At 39.4% G+C, this 26,256-nt stretch overlaps 2 protein-coding genes across 2 annotated transcripts in view; both read left to right on the top strand.

Annotated features, from left to right (window-relative positions):
• The first annotated feature begins 2,004 nt into the window (after nt 1–2,004).
• Nucleotides 2,005–5,502, top strand: med4 (mediator complex subunit 4). Its single transcript, XM_085373924.1, has 7 exons — nt 2,005–2,132; nt 2,854–2,920; nt 3,516–3,686; nt 4,041–4,098; nt 4,204–4,290; nt 4,375–4,506; nt 4,885–5,502. Exons 1-7 carry the CDS (start codon nt 2,062–2,064, stop codon nt 5,055–5,057), a joined length of 759 nt encoding a protein of 252 aa, XP_085230050.1. The 5' UTR covers nt 2,005–2,061; the 3' UTR covers nt 5,058–5,502.
• A 1,375-nt stretch (nt 5,503–6,877) lies between these two features.
• sucla2 (succinate-CoA ligase ADP-forming subunit beta) overlaps nt 6,878–26,256 on the top strand; it is a 30,234-nt gene continuing 10,855 nt past the window's right edge. The window contains exons 1-6 of the mRNA XM_085374118.1: nt 6,878–6,970; nt 9,864–10,059; nt 13,029–13,128; nt 14,458–14,620; nt 18,724–18,852; nt 23,026–23,164. Coding sequence (XP_085230244.1) covers nt 6,887–6,970; nt 9,864–10,059; nt 13,029–13,128; nt 14,458–14,620; nt 18,724–18,852; nt 23,026–23,164 — 811 coding nt within the window. The 5' untranslated portion in view covers nt 6,878–6,886. The remainder of the gene's footprint in view (nt 6,971–9,863; nt 10,060–13,028; nt 13,129–14,457; nt 14,621–18,723; nt 18,853–23,025; nt 23,165–26,256) is intronic.

A 26,256-nucleotide genomic window follows, 5' to 3' on the forward strand; every position in this document is an offset into this window, starting at 1 on the left:
TGTTGCTCTAGTACCTAGAGCTGTCAATAAATATTATATAATTTACTTCCGAAATGTAATGGATTACATACACTAAACTCAAGACTTTATTACTATGACTATAATTTATAGAGTTTATTACTTTGCTGGGATATATTTGCATAACCAACCCATCAACACCAAAGAGTGGGGTGGGGGGGACAATCCGAGCTACGCACACACACACACTGATTAATACGGTAAAAGTAAGGCAGGGGCGTCAAATACCCAGGGACCAGAATCAGTTGCCAAATACTCTCCAATCTGGCCCCTGGGACAACTTTTTAAACTGTATTTTCATAAGTTTTATGAGTTTTATTACTGATCAAAAAACTCCCCCGTGACCACTCACCTAAAGTAAATAAAGAATGAAAACACAAATGACACGTTTTTACTGTTGTTATTCAAATTCATCATTTTTGCAGTGGCCTTTAAAGGAAAAATACAAAAACAAAAATTCTTTCAACTAACAAAAATGTTCTGTTTTTATAAGTAAAAGACCATCTGTGCCATAAGCTAATGGAACTTTTTCTGTATTAATACATTTGGATGTAAATTTTATACAATTAACGTAATTAGTGGAAGTAATTTATGCATTTATTTCTTACGGTTTAAGCCCAAATAGTTGTGCTGAAAAACTTTAGTATTTCTCTGTAATGCAGAAAAACTGAGATGTATTGTGTTGTTAAACTTTTTTGCAATGACAGAAATGACAGTTAAGATCAAATCTGGCTTTATATTTACACAAGGAGTTTGATATCCCTGCCATAACATAAGAGAAAATAAGAAAATTAACATAACGACACGAACTTAAATTATGACTAAAAACTGGTAGTGTGTTAAAGAAATAACATTCAACATAAAAATCCAAAATTTAAATAATTTAATGGGCTTCAAGGAAATATACACATTTTTGATTTACAGAAAAAAACAGAAGAACTGTCAGTTTTACCTGATGAGCTATATAATGAATTCAGAATATATCTTATTTCTTTGATTCAAATATCTCAACAAACCACGTGAATAAAATTAGGCTGTAATGTGAGTTCTCATCTGCGAAAGACAATATCCAACCACGAAATACAGAATCACAGTACACAGCTTGCAAGAGAAAAACGTTTTATGTATTTTATCTTTTAATTACTGTGGCACTTTTCCCTTTTTGTATAAATGCTTGCATTACATAAACTTTTATGAAATTTTAAGCAGGTTTGCACTTATTTTGACGGTCCGGAAGTTTCTTCAGTTTCGGTTTGCGCTGTCTACGGCCTGACCGGGGGAAACAGCCTACATCTGGGAAACGGCTGTTTCCCCCTGGTCGGAGAATATGGGAACAAAATAAAATAAAGCTGTGTGAACACATTTATATACAGTGACAAAACAAAACAAAAGATTAATACAATTCTTTCTCGCCAGCTGGAATGTGTGATGTGTGATATACTAAAAAAAACACACACACACACACAACAACAGTGAAAAAAGGATGCCAGAAGTACTGTACTCATTTTTATTTTCAAGCGCTTGAATCGTTACTTGAATATTTCCACTTTATTCCCCGTCATAATAATATATATATTATCAACCTTTCCAACTTAATGTACTCCTTATTTTTTTGGTGTTGCTTTTCGCTTGAATGAAGGTGAAATACGCTGATAATAGAAACAATATTTGATGCTCTTACTTGTGTAAATGAGAGGTAACCTGTAATTAAAAACATAGGTCTGATAAATAAGTGCAGTGCATTAAAACGTTAAAAAAAAACAGGAGGAATTTATTTGGAGTAGATGAACTGAGTACAAATTATTGAGAATTATAGATTACATTATAGATATATAAATAAGGCACCATAAGTCTAGGTTAGAATATGACTGCCAATAATATTAATAACGCCAATAAATGCTACGGAAGTGAGAACAGGAGTCATATCTCTAGCATACCCTAGAGACCAAAACGCAAATTGCCCGAAAACAACAAAGACGACGAAGAAGAAGATTTTGGAACGTCATTTCCTGTCTTGCGCAAACCAGAGGAACGAAAGTAAACATGGCGGCGGCGGAGAAATCGACGAAGGAGAGACTGCTGTCTGTGCTGGATGATTTGGAGGTTTTATCCAGGTAAAATTAAACTTCGTGCGAGCGTTTTCTCGTGTCTCGTGTAAACTGTTTGGTAAGCTATCAGTATTTTATCTGTGAAGAGATAAAATACTCGGAGCCGTGAACTAGCACCCCCAGTTTGTGCTGATTACTAGCAGACATGCCGCTCATTGGCCGAGCCTACGGCTTTTCTGAAAGAAAGATAACGAGCTCTGGGATTTGAAACAACCTGAAACACTGTTCTAATTTTTCTGTTGGAAACTGTTAGCAGTTAGAAGACTCCATTTTATAAAACAAGGTTGTTGAAGAGTTTGTAGGTACTACACTCTACGGCTAATAGTCATTTTCAAAAGGAAATATGTCTGTGAAGGTTCTCATTCATCCAGGTCATCGTAGTCTAAGGAGCTTGGAAAGAAAAGGGTCTGGACTTCTTTGAGACTGGGACTCTCCACCATTGGACCCTTAGAACTGAAGAAGCTTCTCGGATGAGAGGTGAAACGTCTTCAAGCAACTCAAAGAAGTCCAGGCGCTTTTCTTTCCAAGCTCCTTAGACTTTCAAAAGGAAACTACCACAAGAATGGCCAAAATGACTAATCAGAGAAACAAAGCGAACATAGGCGTACAGAAAACGATCATCAGTATGAGCTTTAAAAAGTAAATAAATATATAAACATAGAAATTTGATTTGTTGGATTGAAATGTGGTTTTTGACCATTTTTAATTGTGTGTGTGTTCATTTCAGGGAGCTGATAGAGATGCTGGCATTGTCCAGGAGTCAGAAAATGCCTCAACCTGGAGAGGACACGCAGGTAACACCCCACTCAGCCTTTAGTCGACACACGGAGATGTAAACAAACTAATGACCATCACAGTGGCTGTCAGACCATGCGTAGTCCTAGGGTTAGTGGTGATCAAAGGCCTTCTAGAAGCAAGTCTCACTATGTGGCAGCTATTCTAAAATGTCTCCAGCTATATATTTGGTCAGTGTTGTGAAACACTGTCCAGTTTGATACTTGTCTGCCACTCGGTGTCTGTATTTTTCCAGTTTCTGGTACTTGATCTTCAAGTTCTTTGTGGATTTGCACAGTCTTTTGTTTTTTGCTGTTTTAAAGTTTTGGTGAGACATGATCACTGATACAGGATCACTGTTTCTTTAAGGACAAACCTGTGCTTAATTGCTAAGCATAATTTTTTTTTAAATTTAAGCATTTAATTTTAATGCTGTCACATTTGAAGATATCTAGTTCCTTCCAACTGATTTTCTGTCGTCCATAAATCTTTCATAGCTTTTGAACCTTTTATTGTGTTAGACATGAGTGATTTTAGTTAGTTACACTAACCTGTATGAAGCCTATGAAATAGGAAATCTTTGATAACAGAATGTGTTGATGCTTTATCCATAAGATCCTGGAGCTGTTGGTGCAGAGGGACAAGGAGTTTCAGGAGCTGATGGAGGTGGCCCAGCAGCAGGGGAAGGTTCACCAGGAAATGCAACTGCTGGAGAAGGAGGTGGAGAAGAGAGATAGTGACATCCAGCAGCTCCAGAAACAACTGAAGGAAGCAGAACACATCCTGGTGGGTTTGGCTTGTCTCTTGTTGTATTTTTTTTTTTATCCAGAGCAGGGCAGCGCTGACAGATTGAAATAAATGCTCAAATGTTTTAAGTATGCTGGTGTAGCTGATACTGTGCTCTTACAGCAGAGGTGTTCAGGGTTATAGTGTTGCTATTGTAATGTAAAGGGGCCTATGATTCTCTTCTTTTTCTGATATACCGTGTTACAGATGTTCATATTAAACATGGCCAAGGTTTAAAATAATGAGGCCAGCATACGAATAGTCATAATAAACAGAAACTACATCTTCTTTAAATTCTAATATCATGTGAGAAGTGATAAAGAGGATTGATATATTTCTGTGTATCTGTTTCAGGCCACTGCTGTTTACCAGGCAAAAGAGAAACTGAAATCCATCGAAAGAGCCAGGAAAGGTGAGGGAACACTCCCGACACGTTCTGGTGAAAGCTTTGTTTGATGGCTGGTTTTCTCTTTGATGGCTTGCCCATAAATTGACACTGTTTACATGTTCTCTGCAGGAAGCATCTCATCAGAAGAAATCATCAAGTATGCTCACAGAATCAGTGCCAGTAACGCTGTGTGTGCTCCTCTCAACTGGGTGCCAGGTATGTGCCAGGCTCTCTGTATCTCACACTGGGTGTTGGTAAAAGTTCATGTTCAGCTTCATTCACTGTTGTCATACTTGACAGGTGATCCACGCAGACCGTACCCTACCGACCTGGAAATGCGTAGCGGGATGCTTGGTCACATGGCCAACCTGTCCACCAATGGTGTGAACGGTCATCTGCCAGGAGACGCGTTAGCTGCTGGGAGGTTACCAGGTAAGTTCAGCTGAGCACTTAAAGGAAGGAGTACCCATGCCTCCTGGCAAAGAGATTTTAGATGAGGTCAGAGGTTTGTTACGGTGATTTCAAAATGTATCATTTATCAATTTATCATTATCCATCCTTATCCATCCTTTAAAAAGTTAAAGGATGGATCCATTATTTTTCTTTTTATCAAGTATAAACACTGAACACAGGTTTTATTTGTTGCCATTCAGACTGCATCTACATCAAGCTCTGTAACATAAGAAACTTGGCAAAAAGTACCAGCTTTCAGATACTATATAAGGGAGCTGAGAGAGAGGCTGAGATAAGTAGTGTCAGTCAGTGTTTGGCGTTTCACAGAATAATCACTTTTCTCTCGTGTCACCTCAGACGTCCTGACGCCTCATTACCCGTGGCAGTCGTCTGATGTCTCAGTGGGGATGCTGCCCCCTCACCACGGCAATGACTTTGGCCTGGAGCCTCCGGGTCACAACAAGGAGAATGAAGATGATGTAGAGGCCATGTCCACAGATTCCTCCAGCAGCAGTAGTGACTCCGACTAAAAGTGTGTCTCAGAGTCAAGAAATGCTGAGACGTGTGTGTGTGTGTGTGTGCGCGCGCGTGTCTGTTTGCTCGACTTAAAGCTCACCAGCGAGCAACATCTGAGCAGGCATCTTCAGCTTCAGTCATTTATTGTGCCTTTGAGAAATTTATTTTTTAAAATGTACCCTTTTTGAATATTAGTGAGTTTATGGTGTTAGTAGGTGGATTATGTTCCCTTTGGACAGAACCAGGCTAACTGGCGTTATTATACAGTTCAGTGAAACTACTGTATAAACTAGAACTAGCAAAAATGAAGAACGTGTCATTCTGGACTCCTACATGAAAGAAGACAGACCAAAGAATATCCTTCAGAAAACAAAGACAATAATTTGCCTTCTTTTGCTCTTTGGTGACACCGTGTGTGTGAGAGACTTGATGTCTAATTTTAGTTGGTCACGGTCAGAATGTTTGCAGTGTAGTATAAGTTGTGTAAATATGCCTGTAAATACTCAGTCTTGTAAATAAATACTTTTTGAATACAATTTTTTTTCTACTCTTTTTGTGTCTGGATTTGTGGATTTGTTGTTTTGTTATTCATGTTTAGGAACACCAACTTTCAAATGTTCCTGAACAGCATTAGATGGAAGCAGATACAGTCAGAGGTCATCTCATCCATTACGATTCAGTACATTTCATGGTGCAAGGTGTTGGCTGTATGTTTTTATTTATCAAATCTTTGAAAATCTGAACTGACACGTGCTGGAACACTATTTCTCACTGGAAGTGGAAGTAGAACATAATGCAAAAGAGCAATAAGTACATCAGGGCCATCTTGCATTTGACATCACTTTTTTGAGTGGAAAGATAAGGAGATAATAGAGATACAAGCCAGAAATTAGCACTGGGTAGAAAAGGTTTAATTTCTTGTTACATACAAGTGGAACTAATGTCAGAGTGCAACACGATGCCTACATGTTGTTGTTGTTTTTAAAATGAGCCATGAGATATGACTTCATTTATTCATTTACAAGTTTATACTTGACACTAAGAATTGTATTTATTTAGGTTAAAGGGCGGAAGGAGTCTTTATTTACAGTATGTTGAGGCAATGATAGTGCTGCCTTCAGGAGCTCACTGTAAAACACTATGTTATTGTATACTATGGTTAAAGATTGAAATAAAGATTTGTTTTTGCATTATGCTATTAAAATTATGTGATGTAGCCTATTTGAGTTTTTGCAGTGTTATGAAAAGGGGAAATAGTCACGAAGTGGATATTTAAAACAAATACATTTAGCTACTTTTTAAATGCTCATTTTTATTCTTTAAAGTAAGTACGCATATTTTCAGATATTTGAACACACACCAGCAGTATACTACCCTAACCCTGAGTCCTTCATCCTAAGCATTGTACAATGGTAGTAATAGGGCCAGATTAATAAAAAAAAAAAACAATAACAAATTGTGTTCATTTTCAGATTTTGGTTGAAAATTTGACATTACATTTGAAAAACTATTTTGAGGGGGAAACATAAATCAATTCTGAAGTACGATTTTACTAGTTCATCTACGCAAGGCACTTTGTAGAGGGCTTTAATCTCTACATTTCGACTTTATTCTCAAAATACTAATTCCTAGTTTTTACAAAAATAGTGTATATATATATATGTGTGTGTGTGTGTGTGTGTGTGTGTGTTTTTATACGTATGTATTTTCTTTTTTTATTTGGCCATAACATTCCTTTCATGGGACTGAACGTTCCGACAGCATTTGAAATTACCAGAGGGGAGGGCGTCTTTGGAATCGCACTACGCGTGCGCGTTCAATCCATTTTGCTGTAGAGGGAGACATGGCGACGTCCCTGATTTGCGGCCGTTTGACGGCTAGCCTGAGAACTTCAGGGGCTAGAAACACTATTAGCTCCGCTTGTAAGGTAAGTGTGTATCCACAGCGGAAGACAACGTTTGGGCTTTCATGGAATGTGTCTGTTATGGCACCACACCTTCCCCGAGGGTTAAAAGTTCTACGAATCTGACAGGGTCAAATTTGACATTAGCACAACTCGATTGAGTTTCCGTTATTTTGGCTAACACGCTAACTAGCACATAGTTAGCACGGCCGGCTGTCAAATCTGCAGATTAAGCAGTAAACGGCCAAAGAATCACTGTGCCCTTAGTCTTTTCTGTAGCCGTACACTTCGTGTGGCTGTGAACGGCATTCTTGGTGGAGGATATGCTCAGTGAAGCTCAGTGACCTCCACCGGCAGCTGCTACAGCTTCCATCCCAGCGATTCCTCCCCCATGACATCTGTCCCGCTGGGTCTTCTTGGGAAGTTATCTGGCCAAATCCGCTCAGGCTCGGAAGCATAAACAGCTTTCACTGCAGAGATACGCTGTAAATATACAACGGGAGGAACAGCAAGATAAAATGACGGAAGAGATCTAACCGGGAAGAGCGCGCAATTCAACCGGGAGTCCATTACACCAGGGCCCCCATAAGATAGAGCCTGACCAGCAAAACTCTGAATACTCTACACTGAGCAGAATTACGTTATTTATGTCGTATTGGTGGGAGGCTTTGGGTCTCGACATTCCAGCCTAAACATTGCTGCAGACACCTGACACCACAGGACAAACTCAGTGGTCTCATGGCTGTGCTCTGGCAGTCCGGAGCTGTTTTGGAAGCATGAAGAGGACCCACACAGTACAAAACAGCTGGTTTTAGTGTTTTGTCTTATCGGTGGTAAACGTATCAGCATTCTTAACAGAAGTCTTTGTGACATCTTAGGTGAAAGTTTGAAATGCTTGTAAAACTTATTTTGACACATTCTGTTCAGATAACATCAGCAAAGCTTTACATTTGTTTTACTAAAAAGGTATCTGCAGGTTGTTGAAGCTCTCTAAAAGCACTGAATTCAGTTCTTTTGTCCAAAACTCGGAATACGCTATTTAGTGACACAATATTAGCATTTTTTCAGCTAAAAAATTTATAGGATACTGGTTTGAAAGATGGCTGAAAGGTGTAATATAGATCAACGAAAAAGAACGGTGATCTTTAAATTGTTTCATTCTTTTTAGGCTACCTGTCAGGACTCCGTTTGCCTACATTTGTATTCATCAATAGGAATTTTTGAGTTATCCATCTGGAAATGTGATATAATGTATATTTTAATTGCAGTATTGTTCTGGGTTTTCATTTTGGATGGTGTAACAGTGAAATAATACATGTGTTACACTTTATGTGGTTGCAAGAGGGACTTTAAAAGTCTTACTTGAGTAGCCAACAAAAAGTCTTCAGTTGCTCCCTTTTTTTCTGTTCATTATAATCTTGATAGTGTGTGCACACCTATTAGAGTTAATAATGTCTGTTTACACACACTTTTGCTTGTGATATAATTTTATATAGTGTGTAAAGGTAACAGAACAAAATAATGTTTGACTAATTGTCTGGTATCTGAAACCTCAAAAACCGCGACAGGTTTAGTTCTTCTTGTTCTGTTTTAGCTAAACACTTACTTCAGTCACAGGTACGCCATACTGGTACCGGGGGGGGGGGCCTTTTGGCCTTCAGAACTGCTTTAATTGTCTGTGGCACAGATTTAACAAGTGGCTGGAAACATTCCTTAGAGATTTTAGTCCATATTGACATGGAGCATCACACAGATGCAGATTTGTCAGCTGCACATTCATGGTGTGAGTCTCTTGTTCCATCACATCCTAACGGTACTCTGTTGGAATGAGATCTGGTGACCGTGGAGGCCATTTGAGTACAGTGAGAGCTTTTAAATGGTGATCAGTTTGTACTTAAGGCCCCAGAATGTTCCAAGAAAATATTCCCAACACTATTATACCACCTCATTAGCCTCAGCTATTGAAACAAGGCAGGATGGAGCCTGTTACGGTTAGCTTTGATGCTATCATCTGAATATCACAGCAAAAATCCAGAATCATCTTTCTGTTGACTGCTTTCGGTGAGCTTCACTTCCTGTTCTTATCTGACAGGAGTGGCACCTGGTGTGAGTTTCTGCTGCTTTAGTCTGAGTGGTTATTGGAGCTACTGTTGCCTTCTTGTTAGCTCAAAGCAGCTGACCATTCTCCTATCACCTCTGACATCAACAAGGCATTTTTACCCAGAGAACCACCACTCACTGGATGTTTTCTTTTTTCAGTAAACCCTAGAGTGCAGATCAGCAGTTTCTGGTACTCAGACAAAGCCTGTCTGGCAGCAGCAACCACTCCACCGTCACAGTTACTTAAATCGCTTTGTGTCTCTGGTGTGATACTGAGTTTGAACTTTAACAGGTTGTCTTGACCATGCCTATTTGCCTAAATGCTGATTAGATATTTGTGTTAATAAGTAAATATGTGAAGCAGGTGTGCCTAATAAAGCAGCCAGTTGTCTTCTTTTTTTTTTTTTTTTCTTGACCAAAAATGAAATGTTGGATTTTTCTTTTGGTCCACTGATTTAGTTGAGGAAATAAACGTGATTGTCTAATGCCCAGCTGATATGCTTTGAGTAACACTTTGTTTCACATCCTTGCTGAAGTTTCCAGTGTTGCTTTTGTGGTCCTACGGACTGTGAACGATTCTCTCTTCCTCCAAGGATGGTTATGTTTTGTGTTGTAGGAATTTTATCTCGTGGGTTTAGTGTCTGCGATTTTCACATGTTGCTCTAGCAATATTGAGCAAAAGACAACACAATGATGTGTCTGCTTGTTTTGAGTTAAAAGAGATTGTTTATTTGTAGGTTAGATTGACATTTGAAGATGGTAGATGTACTGGTTTTAAGTTCATTGCTTCCTGCGCTTGTTCTTTCTGTCCCTTCAGGTTCTTGGTGGTTCTTCAGGTCTGTTTGGCGGCCATGTGTCCCAGCCCCAGCCCCCTCACGTGCAGCAGCAGCAGAGGAACCTCTCACTACATGAGTACATGAGCATCGGCCTGCTGAAAGAGGCCGGCATCTCTGTGCCGGCCGGCATGGTGGCTAACTCCTCAGAGGAGGCGTACGCTGTGGCCAAGCAGATTGGTAAGGCTGAACAAGTCGTTAACAAGCAAGTTCACTTTCACTGTCCTTTACTAAAGGACAAAAAAAACAAAAACAGTAGTTCTGTTATTAGAACAGTTTAAGTGATTTTTAAAGACAATGTCCAACCTCAGTCAAGATGCACAGCTTCACACTTTAATGGATAAAGAGGCACTGACATTTGAAGATGTTGTATATGCATTTAATTACAGAAGCCTTTAGAAACCCAGCAGGCTAAACTTCAAATGCTTTGATTGTGAACTGACTGTGGCAATATTAACGTTTTAAATAAATCATAATACAACCTTGTCTGTAAGAAGCCAAATTACATTAGTACTGTTTCTATTCCAAACAATCTCATATTGTATAAGCCATCACTTTCACAAACTTGACTTAAGTACAGAAGTCTTAAATTTAGAGTCGCTGTAGTTAAACTCTGTTCTGTCAAACTTCAGTCTGGAGACCTTTGAATTTAGCTACCATGTTAAATGCAGTGGGCTTTAGTAGTGTTATGAATGTTTTATCTGTTAATGGTCCACCACCAAGCCACTGTTGTGGATTTACTAGTGGTGATTTTCTTTGGTTGGTCTTATATGAGCAAGAAGAGCACTTTAGAGCTATGTTTGAAATGAAAAACTTTAAAGATGCCGGTGTTAAACATTTTGACCCCATTGCTCTGCATTAGACTTGAAAGCATTTAAAGAGATGGAATGAAAGTTTTGACTTTAACCACGCTATTACTCTCTGACAAACCCAGTGGCGCGACTATCCATTTATGCTGCTAACTCTTTCATCACCCCTCTGGACCTGAATGCCACTTGGAGGCTTTTCTAACATTGTTTGTGTGTGTGTATGCGTGCGTGCGCGCGTGTAAGAGTGAGACAGACAGAGAAAGACTCTCGCACACCCAGTCTATACATAGCCATCTCCTGCTTCAGTGGTATCAGTTGACACTCAGCGTGCACAATTCTTGGATAGAAAGAAGATGCACCTGTTGGAATCAATACACACCCTGTTTCTTGTTCATTGTAAATAACATGAAAGGAGCTGCATGCCATGTTTTTTTTTTCTCCTCATATGTTACTCCTACTTTGCCTGTGTGTGAAGTTATATTCCTCTATCAGTAAGGAGACATGTGATATGATAAGACTTATTTAGCTAAGCTGGTCCTCTACTGCTTTTTTTGGGGGGGGGGCATATACAGTATGTTGCAAAAGTTTTTAGCCACCCCTAATTTCTTTATTTTGCTAGGAAAATGGGAAGCGTTTGCAGTTATTTATTGACACATGTTCAATCATACATGGAAATACAGTATATAAGCCAAAAAGAAGAAGCTTGAAAGTCAAAATTTGGTATAAAGACCTTTATTCTTCAGCACAGCTTGAACTCTCTTAGGAAGATTGCTTGTCATGTGTTTCAGTAGTCTTCAGGAATTGTTCTCCAGGTTTGTCCAAGGACATTCAAAACTCTTCTTTGCATGTTTTCTGACATTTTTTTTCTGTTCTCTGACAAGATGATCCCACACTGATTCAGTAATTTTAAGGTCTGTGCTCTTGGGAGGCCACTGTCTGTTTGTTCATACAGGCATGCTTTCACTGGATTGGCAGTGTGTTTGTGGTCATTGTCATGCTGATAATGAAGCTATTGATAGTCAGATGTTTTCCAGATGTTAATTTGCAGTGGATCAAAATCTGATGGTACTTTTTCATGATTCCACCAATTTGACAAGATCTCCTGCGTCCCTGGATGAAATTCAGCTCCAAAACATGACGAACGAAGCCTCCACTATGTTCTATAGATGGCTGTAGACATTCACTGTTGTATTTTTCCCCTGTATATATTAATGATGATTTGAACCAAATATGTGAAATCTGGACTGATCTCTCCATAAGACCTGCTGCCGCTGATTTTCAGTACAGCTTTTGTCTGATTTTGCTGTTTATGTTCTTTAAGAATGACTCCTTGACAGCTACCCCTTTGACTGAGACCATTTCTGAGGAGGCTTGCATGCCCACATTTGTGAATGTACTAACTCAAGAATAAGACGATGTAAAATTTTTATACGATAGGTGTATCTGCTAGGAGGCTGAGTGGTTCCACTGGCTGCTGCCACGTCTTCTTTTGTCCTCCACTTTTCTAATTTCATCAAAATCTTTAAGAAATTTTACAGACTGCTCTAAAGAGCTTGTTTGAGACAGAGGATGAACTGTGATAGGGTGTGGCCAAGGCCAAGTATAAGATAAAAGGAAATGATTAAACTGAGCTACCCCCCCCCCCAGTCCCAGAATGAAACTGTGTATTGATGAAAATGAACAAAAGTACTAATTACTGGAAAAAAACTGAAACATGCTGTGTGCTACAGCATGCCATGCTGTTCTTAAAGAAGTTAAAGCTAAATGTGTATATAATTTACTATTATCATGAAACATTAGCACAGTTAGTGATAAGTTGCCACCTAGATTTGAAGAAAACTGGTTCAAAAGCCAAACTTGTGAACAAACCTTCAAATAAAACTCAACTATGACCCAGAGCTTTGTGTCACTGCATATTTTTGAAACGGTCATGGGTGCGTTAGTTGCCAACTGGAGTCCTTCCTCTCACTTTTAAACTCAGCCATTATTGCAAAAGCCTCATGGTGTCTTGTAAGCCTTTGGCCATATTGTTTATGCGTGACAGGAGAATAAGATCAAATTAGTCCATCTAAATGTTGCGTCACTACAGAAAACATACAAATGGAGGTCTGTTTCTGTTAATATCAAAATTGAAGTAGAGCAGTGATTGGTACATTTATGTATAAAGCAGCAAACACACATTTGAAATATGTGAGTGTAAATATTAACAGAAAACCAGGATATTTTTTTTACTTGATATTAACAATGTACAAACTTCATTTCTGGCCGGTCTGTCATGTAACTGATTAGTTACTATGACATTTAGTGCATTTAATATCACTGTGTGTGTGTGTGTGTTAGGTTCGAAGGACCTTGTGGTGAAAGCTCAGGTTCTGGCTGGCGGCAGAGGAAAAGGGACGTTTGAAGGTGGACTAAAGGGAGGAGTGAGGATCGTCTACTCGTAAGTAACCCACCCTTTATAATTAAACAAAATAAGTCGTTACTGGCAACAAATCGGCTAAATTACGATTGTCTATATGTAAACACATCTTAGATAAAATCCTGTCCTCACTTACGCGTGTACCAAAGAGTATGTTTTGCTGCTTCACAGTAAAACCCATGTTTAAGATTATTAACATGAAACAGGATCAGCAGGAAATGTTTGTGTTGGCCATGGGAGTGGAAAGATTGTAGGAGAGATAACGGTAAATAACGATCACCCTAGCTCCTCATCATGTTGTGGCACAGAAAGGAGGAGAGGAGAACACATACATGAAGAGGGAGGTGGAAGACACCAGGGAGTTCAGCTCCTTCTGTATGAAGAAACAGTGCTGTGTTTAGAGACCTTAATGATGTTTGACCATGTTTACATGCTAATCAATTTAACCTACCCTACCTTGAGTAGTGAATATGCAGTCATTTGAAGAATGTTTTCCCACGACTCTATGCACTTCTGTGAAAAACAGCCTGCGATTCGATAGCTTATAAAAAGATCTTTAGCAACAATAACGTAAAAAACTTGAAGTCATCACAACTGTGCTATCATGAACTTTGACATGCTAGCTACGGTCTGTAGGGTCTGACATGTAGCTCCTGTGTTTTTTGTAGTTTCTTAGCATTGCTAAGTCTGCACTTGCTGAGGATTTTCTGGGCTGTTTCCACTGCTGGAAAATTGTGAGGGGTCTTTCTCATGCCTACAGATTGTAGAGCTGATTGAATATCTGAGCTGCTGTAGTCATCAAAGTGCTTCATTAATTTTTATTTAGCACAGCTGACTGCTGTGTAATTGGAAAATGCTGCCTACTTGGCAAAGTGTCTCCAGTATGGCAGCAACAAACTGCAGTAATACTGAAAAATGGATGAAAATGAACTCCAGACTTCATCTGAAGAACAAAATAATTAATTGGACTATTCATTTCCTCTTAATGAGTTTGACAAGCCTGTTCTATTGTCTGTTTTCAGAAGTTACTGCACAGACTTTGCATACTGTTGTTTAGAGGACAAAGGCTGTAAAGAAAGGAAATTAACTTTTTCTGCACCGTACAATACACGGAGCAGATTACACTTACAACCTTGGTAACTGTGTCCATCCTCATTCTCCTGCTTACTGACTAGCTCAGGAAAGTAGTGCTGACAGATATGATTTAAATGTTAATAAACTCAAGTATCTGTTTAATAATTTTAGTTTGTATTGTCCTTACAGGTTTTTATCTATTTGTTTCATAAGTTTTCTAATTAACTTGTTATGCATTAAAAAGTTTTCAATTTCCTGTCTTCTCCTCATCTCCAGGCCAGAGGAAGCCCGAGACATTTCATCTCAGATGATTGGTCGAAAGCTGTACACCAAGCAGACCGGGGAGGCGGGTCGTATCTGCAACCAGGTGTTCATCTGCGAGCGCAGGTACCCACGCAGAGAATACTACTTTGCCATCACCATGGAGAGGTCCTTTCAGGTGAGGGAACACAGGCGCACCCACAAGAAGCCAAATGATGTGTTTGCTCAGCTGAGAACGATGCTTTCACGGGAAATGAATTTCCTTAAAAAAAAAAACAACAAAGGTGGAAAAGTTCAAAAGGAGTGCTCTTAATGCCCATTTCTTTGTGTTTTGTAAATCATGCATTAACCTTTCAAACAAACCTTTAGAGGAGATGATAAATTTTTTATGTTGAATGGTGTTCAGGCTTTGCTCCTCCCCTAAATGGTCCCAAAAAATCACAGATTTAGTGTTACTAATAACCCATCAGTCTCTGTGTAGAGCCCTGAGCCCTGGCTGAACGACTTGACACGAGCTGTCAGGCGCGACTGCCATCGAACTGAGCGCAAGTGGAAAAAGGACAAACTACAAGTGTCATTCCAGATGCTGAAGGACTGTTGGCGTCAATATCAAAGAACTGTAAAAGATGCCAAAAGAAAACACTTATCTGACATTATTTTGTCAAACTGCCACAACCCGCGTGTTTTATTTAAAACTATTAACTCTGTTCTTAATGCACCGTATACTGACTGTATTGAGCCCTCATCAGAAGCCTGTCAAAATTTTTTACACTTTTCTCCACAAGGGATCAGATCTCTCCTTGTGGTCATGACCTCTCACTCTCTGTTTCCTGCTCTGCTGTCTTTGATAGGTTTGAGCCTGTGACTCTGTCCTTTTTAAAGGAGACTGTTGGTCATCTTAAGCCTGCAGGGTCTCCAAATGATGCTGTCCCTCCTCGACTTTTAAAAGAGGTGTTACCTACAGTTGGTCCTTTGGTTCTTGAGCTGGTAAACCATAGTCTGATGTCAGGTATTGTCCCTAAAGATTTTAAACATGCAGTAGTCAAACCCCTGATTAAAAAACCTGCTCTTGATCCTACGGTTCTTGCAAATTACAGGCCTACCTCCAAACTACCTTTTCTTTCCAAAATTCTTGAAAAGGTAGTTTACAGCCAAATAATGGCCTTCCTGGAAAAGCAAAATGTTTTAGAGGTTTTCCAATCTGGTTTTAAACCCTTTCATAGCACTGAATCAGCCCTTTTAAAAGTTTTTAATGACATATTTTTAGCGACTGATGCTGGGGACTGTGTTGTTCTTGTGCTTTTAGATTTGACAGCTGCGTTTGATACCGTGGATCATGCCATTTTATTCTCTCGTTTGGAGCACTGGGTGGGCATTAGGGGCACAGCACTGGAGTGGTTCAGGTCCTACTTGACGGGGCGAACTTTTTGTGTCAGCCTTGGTGACTATGTGTCGTCCTCCGCTCCCCTCTTGTGTGGTGTCCCACAGGGCTCAGTTCTAGGCCCCCTCCTCTTCTCTTTATATCTGCTTCCTCTTGGTTCTGTACTGAGAAAGCACGGCATTCCTTTCCACTTTTATGCTGATGACTGTCAGATCTATGTCCCTCTAAAGAAAAAAGGCAGATACCTTACACAGCCATTACTTCAGTGTCTCGATGACATTAAGACTTGGATGTCTGTTAACTTTTTAAAATTCAATGATAAAAAGACAGAGGTGATGGTTTTGGTAGCTCCACTGAGACCCCCAATGTGTATGTAGATTCCCTGGCACAGTATGTTAAGCCAACTGTCACAAACCTGGGGGTCAAAGTGGACTGTGATCTGAAGTTTGATAATCAAATTAAGGCAGTGGTAAAATCTAGCTTCTTTCACCTCAGGCAGCTGGCAAAAATAAAGCCAATTCTTTCACGGCAGCACTTTGAGACAGTGATCCACGCCTTTGTTAGCACTCGGCTGGATTACTGTAATGCACTTTATATTGGGCTCAGTGCATTATATATTAGTCATCTACAGAGGGTGCAAAATGCCGCAGCTCGTCTTTTAACAGGCACTCGAAAGTTTGAGCACATTTCCCCTGTTTTAGCTTCACTTCACTGGCTGCCCATTTCTTTTAGGATTCATTTTAAAATTCTTTTATTTACTTTTAAAGCTCTCCATGGCCTAGCTCCATCTTATCTCTCTGAGCTGCTACAGCCTTATACACCCACCCGCTCTCTCAGGTCAGCTGATCAGCTGCTCCTGAAGATACCCAGGACTGGGCGTAAACTTAGAGGAGATCGTGCTTTTGCTGTAGCAGCTCCAAAACTGTGGAACGAGCTTCCTTTAGAGATCAGACAGGCCAGTTCTTTATCTGTTTTTAAGTCACTCTTGAAAACCCACCTCTTTACCCTGGCCTTTGACACCACGTGAGATGTTGGTTTTTTATTTTAGTTGTTTTTAGGTGATTCGATGCTGTTTTATCTTGTTTTTGTTTTAACATAGGGCTGTTTTTAATTTTATGTTTTATGTGTTTTATTTATTTATTTTGCTGTTTTTTGTTATTCTATTGTTTTAACTTATTTTCTGTACAGCACTTTGTTCCTGTGCTGGGTATTTTAAAGTGCTTTATAAATAAAATTGGATTGGATTTGTTAGAGGTGATTAGTATTAGTCTAAGTGTTAGGGAAGGTACACTTACACTACAGTAATCTCATGATGTTTTTGCGTGGCATTGAATGAGCTCTAGATCATTTTAGTTGAGCTGTTGACAGTCTGCAAGCCTAGTGTGAAAAGCTCAAGCTGCTGCTGTTTGTTTACTTAAACACATTAAACACATTACTCATTCATTTAAATTAAGATCTGTATCATAAGAAAAGTCAGCTCTGAAAAAATTAGAGGCAATTTATAAACTACAAAAATTAGATGTGAAATTAAAGATTTAGATGAGATTAACTGTTGTTTTTGTAATGTAACTGTACATCGCACCTCCCCTCCACATCTTTTCATTCAGATGACTAAATTAAGCAAAGCACACACAGATTCATCTGTCAGTGCTTAAATGCATCTTGACTCATCTTCATTGAACTCATAAAAAAACAAAGTTGTGATTCAGTTAACAGATTTTGTCCACTAGATGGCAGCACAATACTGAAGATAAAGTCAGTGTTTTTACATGTGTTAAGAATTTTAACACTTTCACTGGATCTTTTTCAGGGTTCAGTGAGTCTGTATGCTTGACTGGATGTTCAGGTTTTTATTCATAATTAGGCAAAGCTGCTAACATTTGAGTCGATTGTGTCTATAACTTGATTATAGATCATGAACTATGCGGTGAGCAAGAATTTTATGTGTTTAAAACGTTTTCACACTGTTGTATATAGTATATAAAATTCTTATTGTAATGTATTCCACATGTTCTTACTGTATGGAGAAAGGGATAAAGATGCTGCTCACCACAGAAATTCCTTCTTAGTATTTTGCCGTCATCACAGCAGAAATAAGGAGGTCTCAGCTCAGGAGTCTTTGGAACAAAACCTTGTATTAAACAGGGTTTGTGATCTGAGGAGCCTCCTTAGGATGTGCAGTCATGAAGACTTGTGTGGATAACCTTTTTATTTTTTTCTCTCTATGCAGCTGTGTTTATGAAGCTGCTGCAAGCAATCAGCGCGCTCAGTGATTAGCCTATTGACAATCAGATGAATGTGAAATTAATAAGTATTTTCATATTTTATAAACTATTTAGTGTTGCTTTTCTAACAACAATGAAAATTACTTACTCCGGTCTGAGAGTTTCTTCTTTTTCCTGTTTTACACGACTTTAAATAGAAAATCTGAGGGTTTGAGAAAATAATCTGAAGATAAATGACATGATTATAAAATTGTTTATTGTTGTCTTTTGCATTTTATTATGAGGACGGTGATTTTACTGTGCAGGCACAGACTACTTTGTTGCTTTTGTTATGAGAGGTTTGAAGACATTGGAATTTATTTATTTATTTTTTTCATGGCAATAGCATCTTTTAGTTTTTACACAGAAAAATAGGAAGTCTGAAGGATGTGGCTTCAGATTTGATTTAAATTACAGGAAGAGCAGCCAGGTCAGTAAAAAAACAGAAGGTAATTTTGATTGTAATTATTGGGAGAGGATAGTCAAAACCTCCTTGCATAAAATCACTCTTATTAAATCACCCGTTTACTTTGTAAAGGTGTCTATCCGGGGCTTAGGTTTCACAGATTTCGAAACAAAAATGTTGCAGTAACTCTAAGATTTTAAATCCCCATCCCTCCCACTTGTGTCCCACAGGGCCCTGTGCTGATTGGCAGCTCACAGGGTGGCGTGAACATCGAAGATGTTGCAGCGGAAAATCCAGATGCCATTGTGAAGGAACCCATCGACATCGTGGAGGGTATTAAGATGGAGCAGGCTGTCAAGGTGCGATCAATGGTAGATGTAATAAGTCACGAAACAGACTTGAGGTGCACCCACTTTGTAGTTTGGGCTGCAGGAAGACTTGGAGGAAGAGAAAGGGGAGTGTGTTTGTGTGCGTTCATGCTGCAGTGAGTGCCAAAATGTCTAAATCAGAAGGGGCTCTTTGCTGTTTAAAGAAGGTTAACTCTTATCTAAACAAGGTCATTGGTTGGAGAAATTGTTGCATTCTTCTTAGCGTGTTTTTGCACCTATTTTTGATATAATTAAGGTTTTTCGAATTTTTAGTTTGTTATCCGTTAATGACAAATTTCCGCCCATCATCCCAAATTTTCCTCTGAGCCTAAGTTATAATCATTTTCCAGGGCTTATAGAAAACAACTGATATTTTTTCATGTTTACAGTATGAAATTGGTGCCTGGTTTAGAATAATCATACTTTTTTTTATTTTTCAGTCTGATGTTTGCCTTTAAAATAATCTGTTAGAGGGAAAAAAAACCCTTATCCTGTTTTAGATGATGTGCCAAGCAAGATAAATAATGCTCCATGTTGTGCTTTATTTACAAAGATGACTCTACAAACATTCAGCTGGAGCTTTTTACAGAATCAGATTTTCACATGAGATGTACAAACAATAACGGCGATGAAGAAAGAAATGTTATCAGTTAATTTTAAAATAGTCTCAATAAGACACTGGCTCTAGTCCTTATGAAGGAGTAAGCTTGTTTTTTAAGGACAACAGGTTGTGTAGGTAGGGTTGGGTATTCCTGCGGTGCATCAGGATAATATCCCCAGTGTTTCACTTTTGTCAAATTACAGCCTTATTCCAAAATAGATTACATTCATTTTCTACCTCAGAATTCTATTCACAATACCCTATAATGACAAAGTGAAAAACATTTTCTTGCAATTCTTGCAAGTTTATTAATAATATAACATGTACAGAATTTTTCAGTCTTTGCTGTGACACACAAAATTGAGCTCAGGTGCATTTCCCTCGGGATGAATAAAGTATTCTGATTCTGATTCTGACTATGTTTCCACTGATCGCCTGTCGGGTGTTTGTACAACATTACTAGAGTCCACCTGTGGTAAATTCTGTTGACTGGACGTTGTTTGGAAAAGCACACAGCTGTCTATATAAGGTCCGACAGCTAAAGGTGCATATCAGAGCACAAACCAAGGAATTGTCTGTAGACCTCTGAGACAGGATTGTATTGAGGTACAGATCTGAGGAAGGGTGCAGAAAACAGCATTGAAGGTCCCAGTGAGCACAGCGGCCTCCATCATCTGTAAGTGGAAGAAGCACCAGGACTCTTCCTAGAGCTGGCCGCCTGACTAATCTGAGCCATCAGGGTAGATGGGCCTTAGTCAGGGAGCTGACCAATAACCTGATGGTTTCTCTAACAAAGCTCCAGCATTTTTCTGTGAAGCGAGGAGAACCTTCCAGAAGGACAGTCATTTCTGAGGACTACACCAATCAGTGCTGCATGGTAGAGTGGCCAGACAGAAGCCACTCCTCAGTAAAAGCCACATGACAGCCCCCCAAAATCGTCTGGTCTGAGGAAACAAAGATCAAACGCTCATCACTGCCCATCACCTGGCCAATACCATCCCTACAGTGACGCATGGTGGTGACAGCATCATGCTGGGATGTTTTTCAGCAGCAGGAACTGAGAGATTAGTCGAAGTCGAGGGAAAGATGAATGTAGCAATGTACAGACACATCCAGCGCTCAGCTCTGCGACAAGGTTCATCTTCCAACAGGACAATGACCCTAAGCACACAGACAAGATAACAAAGGAGTGGCATCAGGAGCACTCTGTGAATATCCTCAAGTGGCCCAGCCAGAACCCAGAGTTGAACCCAATTCAACATCTTGGAGAGATCTGAAAAGGGCTGCCAACCAACGCTCTGCATAAAGTCTGATAGAGCCTGAGACGTTCTGCAAAGAAGCAGATCATATTAAAAAAAAAGCGCACACACACACACACACACACACACACACACACACACACACACACACACACACAAATGACTTGAGGCTGTAATTGTGTCATTATGTTTGTTTCATCATCACTATTGCTGTCATTATGGGCCAATGTGGAAGAAGTGAAGCGCTGCAAATATTTTCTGATGCACTGTGGTCTACCTTTTGTCAACAAGATGATGCTGCAGTGTTTGTAATGTAGCTGCTGTACTTTACAGCTACTTGAGCAGCTACTTGTGAGAGAGTGAGAATGTTCCTGCTACATGTACCGAACAAGTAAAAAGCACTAGGGGGAAAATTCAGCACTCTTGAGCTGAGCGCTCAGGTGTGTTCACTCAATCACACTTGGATCATGAACTCCATTAACTGTAGTTTATTTCCAGATCACCTGAACAAACTCAAAACATTACAGCTTTCACAAAACTATCATGTTTAATAATCATTATCACGGCATCTGCACGTTGCAAAAGCTTCTTCTTGACCAATCTTAAAAAAAATGCGCTTAACACAGAAACATGATCTTAATAATAATTTCAATTAAAAAAAAAAAAAAAAACTACAAAGATGAAGTGATCGCCCTGTAGCCATGACACGTTATGTCTGCTTGTTTCCTGACATAAATCAACTTGGAATTCATAATTACAGAAGGCTTCATCAGGTTCTCCCTCTGTTTCTTCTTACATCAGCAGGAGTGCTTTCACAGTTGCAAGCTGTATCTGGACGGCTCTTGTTGGGTTTTCTCACGGAAGCTGCCATCAGTCTTTTACCACTGTAAATATGTACTGCTCAAAATAAAATGAAGGGAACACTTGATCATCGCAGTCTTACACCAAGTCGGTTAAACCTCTGGACATCAGTCTGTCCAGTTAGGATGCACAACAGGACAGACCCAGTGTCACCTGCTTTGGTATAAATGAAAGTAACAATGGCTTCTTCCCCTCAGAAACATTAAGCACTGATTCTAGACTTGAGTTCTCTAAAAGCAAAGTTAGAGGAATTGTAGTAATAAGAAAATCATTCAAACAGAACACAGTTCATGAAGAAATTATTCTAATCACCTTTAAAAGAAACATGAATTTCGTTATTTTTCTATCAGCTGACTTTCAGAAGCTAATGCTGGAGTTCTTTCTTGTTTTTGGTGGACTTGATTTATTTTGTTTACAGATGTACTCATTTCTCCACCCTGTCTCACTTCTGACTGTCTTTCTTTTCCTTTCCACTTTATTCCTGTTCCCCTGTTGCTGCACATCTCTTTGGCTCTGAATATTGAATATGTTGGTTGTCATAGTGAAAGCAGAGACTCAATATATTTGACAGAGAGAAGAGGTGTTGATTGCAGGGCTCTCAAACTAGATGGAGCGGCATTGATATTCCTTCGCTGCATTTATTTTTGTCCGCCAAGACCACATTTTTCAAACAACGTGATGTTCTTACAGACCCAGCAGGCTTTCCGTGCTTCTAATGAGACCTGTCGAAGCTACTGTTTCTGTTTGAAATTTCACTTTTGTCTTAATGTCGACAGGATTAAGCTCTGTGGGAGCAGTGAATGAGACAAAGTGCTACATATGTGACCAAGAAAACCAAAACAATGAGCTGAAAGATGTTAAAGATATCAGGACAGTTAGAGGAGATGCTTAAATCAAGCTATAATTCTTATGCCATTGTTGATAATGATCAGAACTCCCTTTCTCTCAGTGTACAGAAGTTTTACTACACATTTAATTCCTGACAAATCTTAATGTAAGTAAACCACACAAGCTCAGTGTTTCTACGTGATAAAGAAACGCTGCAGTGGTAAGTAAATCTGTCAGCAAGACTTTTTCGGCAATGACCTACCAGAACTTTTTCTGTAGCTGTACACTTTAATTTAAGCTGCTTCGTAGTTATAAAACAGAAGATATTTGATCATTCAAAAAAATATGAAAATACTGAAAGTTTATTTCTTTCTAATTACTTAATTACTTTGTAGCGAATGCTGTGAACCTAAAAGTATAAAATTCCTCCTTCACATTCTCCAAAGCCGGAGTACAGTCTTTTCTCAAGCCGATTTTGGCCCCTGGGCTTTATGTTTGACCCCCTGATCGCGGCTATAAACATGTATTCTTTGGGCATTTCTCTGCCATTTGTTTGAAAATAGCTCGCTGCTGATTTTTTTTTTTTTTTTTTTGACAAAGTACATCTGTCTGCAGGTTGCTCAGAAGATGGGCTTCCCTCCAGCGTTGATGAATGAGGCAGCTGAGACCATGGTCAAACTGTACAATCTGTTCATTAAGTATGACGCGTCAATGGTCGAGATCAATCCCATGGTGGAAGACTCCTCTGGCATTGGTAGGCGCACACACATGCACCTGTCTGTTTCTGTCCTTGTAGGGTGGTGCTGGGTCTTGTCTAGCCTTTTCCCCTAACCTAACCCAGCTGTTTGGAGTGATGTATAGCCTGATCATGTGGGCAAACAAATGTGTTTACAGTTGTTTTGAGCACATTTTAAGCTTTCAGTAGCAGGAAACTGTTAAAATCCATCAGAGATGCAACCTGAGTTAGAACAGACTAATCTTTCCCTTCTGAGTCATAACATCACTGTTCCACTCTCTATCACACACATTCTGTCTCATTGAATTTTTAATCATGTGGTCTGGAGAACAAAAAAGAAAACATCCTCTTTGAACACAGAGATGAAGTCAGAGTCACTGTTAGGTTAGGAAATACAGCTTGAAAAAGGAATATAATGGCATTATTTTATGGTATTTTAATAAATGTAAAAACTAGGGGTGCAACGATACACAAAATTCACGGTTCGGTTCGGTTCGATACTTTGGTGTCACGGTTCGATATTTTTTCGATACAAAAAAAATGTTCATGCCTTTTTAATTTGTCATTTATTAAAATTATAAATATATATTTTAACTCAAAAGTACAGTTTTTAAATTTAACCCTAACCCTTGTGCGCGTTTTTTATTTTGACAGCGAATACGCACCTGCGGACCACTTATGTGCAGCCCTGGTTATTTAGCTCATCATATCGCAGCCACAGAAATTCTTTTGTCCATGAAACCATAAAGCTGCACTTTCTTTTTGCCTTATAGTCTGATTTGTCATAACTTCTCCGTTTTGTGGTAAGCTTTTCTTTGGCTGTCACTTCTTCACCCTGACCTGTCTTATTTGGCTCAGCAGAACTGAAATGCTTTTACACACGTACTCACATAAGCTCAGCGATTCTCTGCGCGATCAACCTCTCACATGTTTAAGCTTGCTGCGGGAGATTTCACTTGTCATGTTTGCATAGTAAGCTAACGATTAATAAGACGATGTCAGAGGAATTGGTGCACAAATTATCATCACTCACAGATCAGTGCTGTCGCTCTCTATACACAGTTCGCACGATTGCAAAGTGAAAGCAAAAAAACAAGCGCAAATTCAAACGCGACTTCAATATGTCACATATTGACAGTGGCTCACCGATGCCAATGACATAATTACCCAGCTACATTTCTGAAAGAATGCAAAAGCATTGACATATATTTTTCCTACAATAGCCCGACGGGCAGGGAAGAGATAGATTTTGGTAGCTCGACTGAAAAAATCGCTAGCTCCGGGACGTCGGGCTAGCGATATTGCAAGCCCTGTATCTGATTGAGGAATCACTCATCTTTGGAAAAGAGAGTTTATTACAGAGAAATGGCGCTTTCCAAAATAAAAGCTATACTATCCGCTTCTTCTGGGCTATATTCTCAGCAGCATAAGGAGAATCATGTGCTAACAGCTGTCTAAATGACTCGGCTAAAGTTAGTAGCATGCTTGCTTGTTTTTGTCTGCTTCCACTTGTCTTTGCACTAGGATGATGTCGGCGTAAATGTGCAGTCATATTCGTTGTGTTCCCACTAGTGCTTTCAGGTTAATCTCGTTGAAATGACCTTAACGCCACAACACGGCAAATCTCCGTTAACGAGCTACCGCCGATCGCTCCGTGCATGGGGCTAGACGGCCAACACGTTAACGAGCTAACTGCGCTAACACACTAGTTCACACCAATGTAATTGAGCATTGCATGGCACATTCAACATACTGTTTTACTTTAGTCCATGACTCGCTTACCTTCAGGGTCATACGTCACATGAAAACCAAAATAATTCCAAACGCCAGATCTGAATGAGAGTGGGGGAGGTCCATGTTAAAAGGAGAGCTTAACTTCTGTCTCGCTAGCTTGCCCTGCGCTCTTCCTTCTGACTATGCTGTCTGTGTTGAGCGCTCAGTGGATCTGCGCTCGACAGTGCAGCCTAGGCGGAGTAGTCGAACGCAGATTCACTGAGCGCTCAACACAGACAGCATCGTCAGAAGGAAAATTGATAAAATAAATTACAAATGTTGTATTGTTCGATACATATGCGTACCGAACCGAAAGCACTGTATCGAACGGTTCAATATCGATACGAATATCGTTGCACCCCTAGTAAAAACCAGTTTGGTCTTACCGAACAGTTCAGCATGTATTCAAATGAAAAGCATGCAGGTGCCCAAATTTAGTTTTGGAATTTTTTTTTTTTTTAAGGATTTGTAAATCTGGTAATCTAAAAAAATGGCCATTCATTTCATTGATGGCATTTCGTAAAAATTAATTACATTTTTTTTATGTCTTAATCCAAAAATAATATTATTAAGGAAAACAGTGGTGAGAGGCTGCTGCAAAACCACATTTATTGCAATGAAGTAGCATATGATGATTACCTTGGACATGGTTGCTTTGAAGATGAGGATCAGACCTGTGACCGGTCACAGTTGGCTGTCACATTAAAGACCTTTGGTGATAAAACTGAATCAAGACACTGCTATCAGTTTGCAACTGAATGGGGTTGTTTTGTGATAGTATGCCATTTAACTGTGATAAATCCCTGGGAATCACAGACCTGTGGTCATCTCCATGCACAGAAATCACCTTTAATAAATAGTGATATAGTTGCTTCAGGACGACTGTTTAGTTGGGAAGTGACTTGGTGCTTGGTAACCTTAATATAACCAGAATACAAGCTGCCCGGTGACCAGTTGAGTCTCCTACTGCAAAGAGACTCATCAGCGAGTTCAGCTCATTGGCAGACTGACCAAATCTTTTGGCAAATGTTTGCAACCCTTCTTTAAAGTAAAATATTCAATGCAATCACTGGGCAACCACCATTTTTTTGTTTATTTGTTTTTTTTGCACAGGTGGATTGATCATAAAAGCTCTGCTAGCTTTTGTTTTACCAGGAAATGCTTTCATGGTGATTATAGTAACAAGCGCTGTTGCTGTGAATGCTACACAGCAAAGAGAGGCTTTACTTCCACATTAAACTACAACTCTTCACTGCTGTTGTGTTATCAGTCATGTTGTTCAGAAAAATATGTACTTGGACTGAATTGTGTAATCATTTTTGTCGACATGAATGTGC

The sequence above is a fragment of the Diplotaxodon limnothrissa genome, linkage group LG16 (genome assembly GCF_057381915.1).
Source record: "Diplotaxodon limnothrissa isolate DT_005_m linkage group LG16, D_limnothrissa_male_GT1.1, whole genome shotgun sequence".
In the NCBI taxonomy this organism is placed as follows: domain Eukaryota; kingdom Metazoa; phylum Chordata; class Actinopteri; order Cichliformes; family Cichlidae; genus Diplotaxodon; species Diplotaxodon limnothrissa.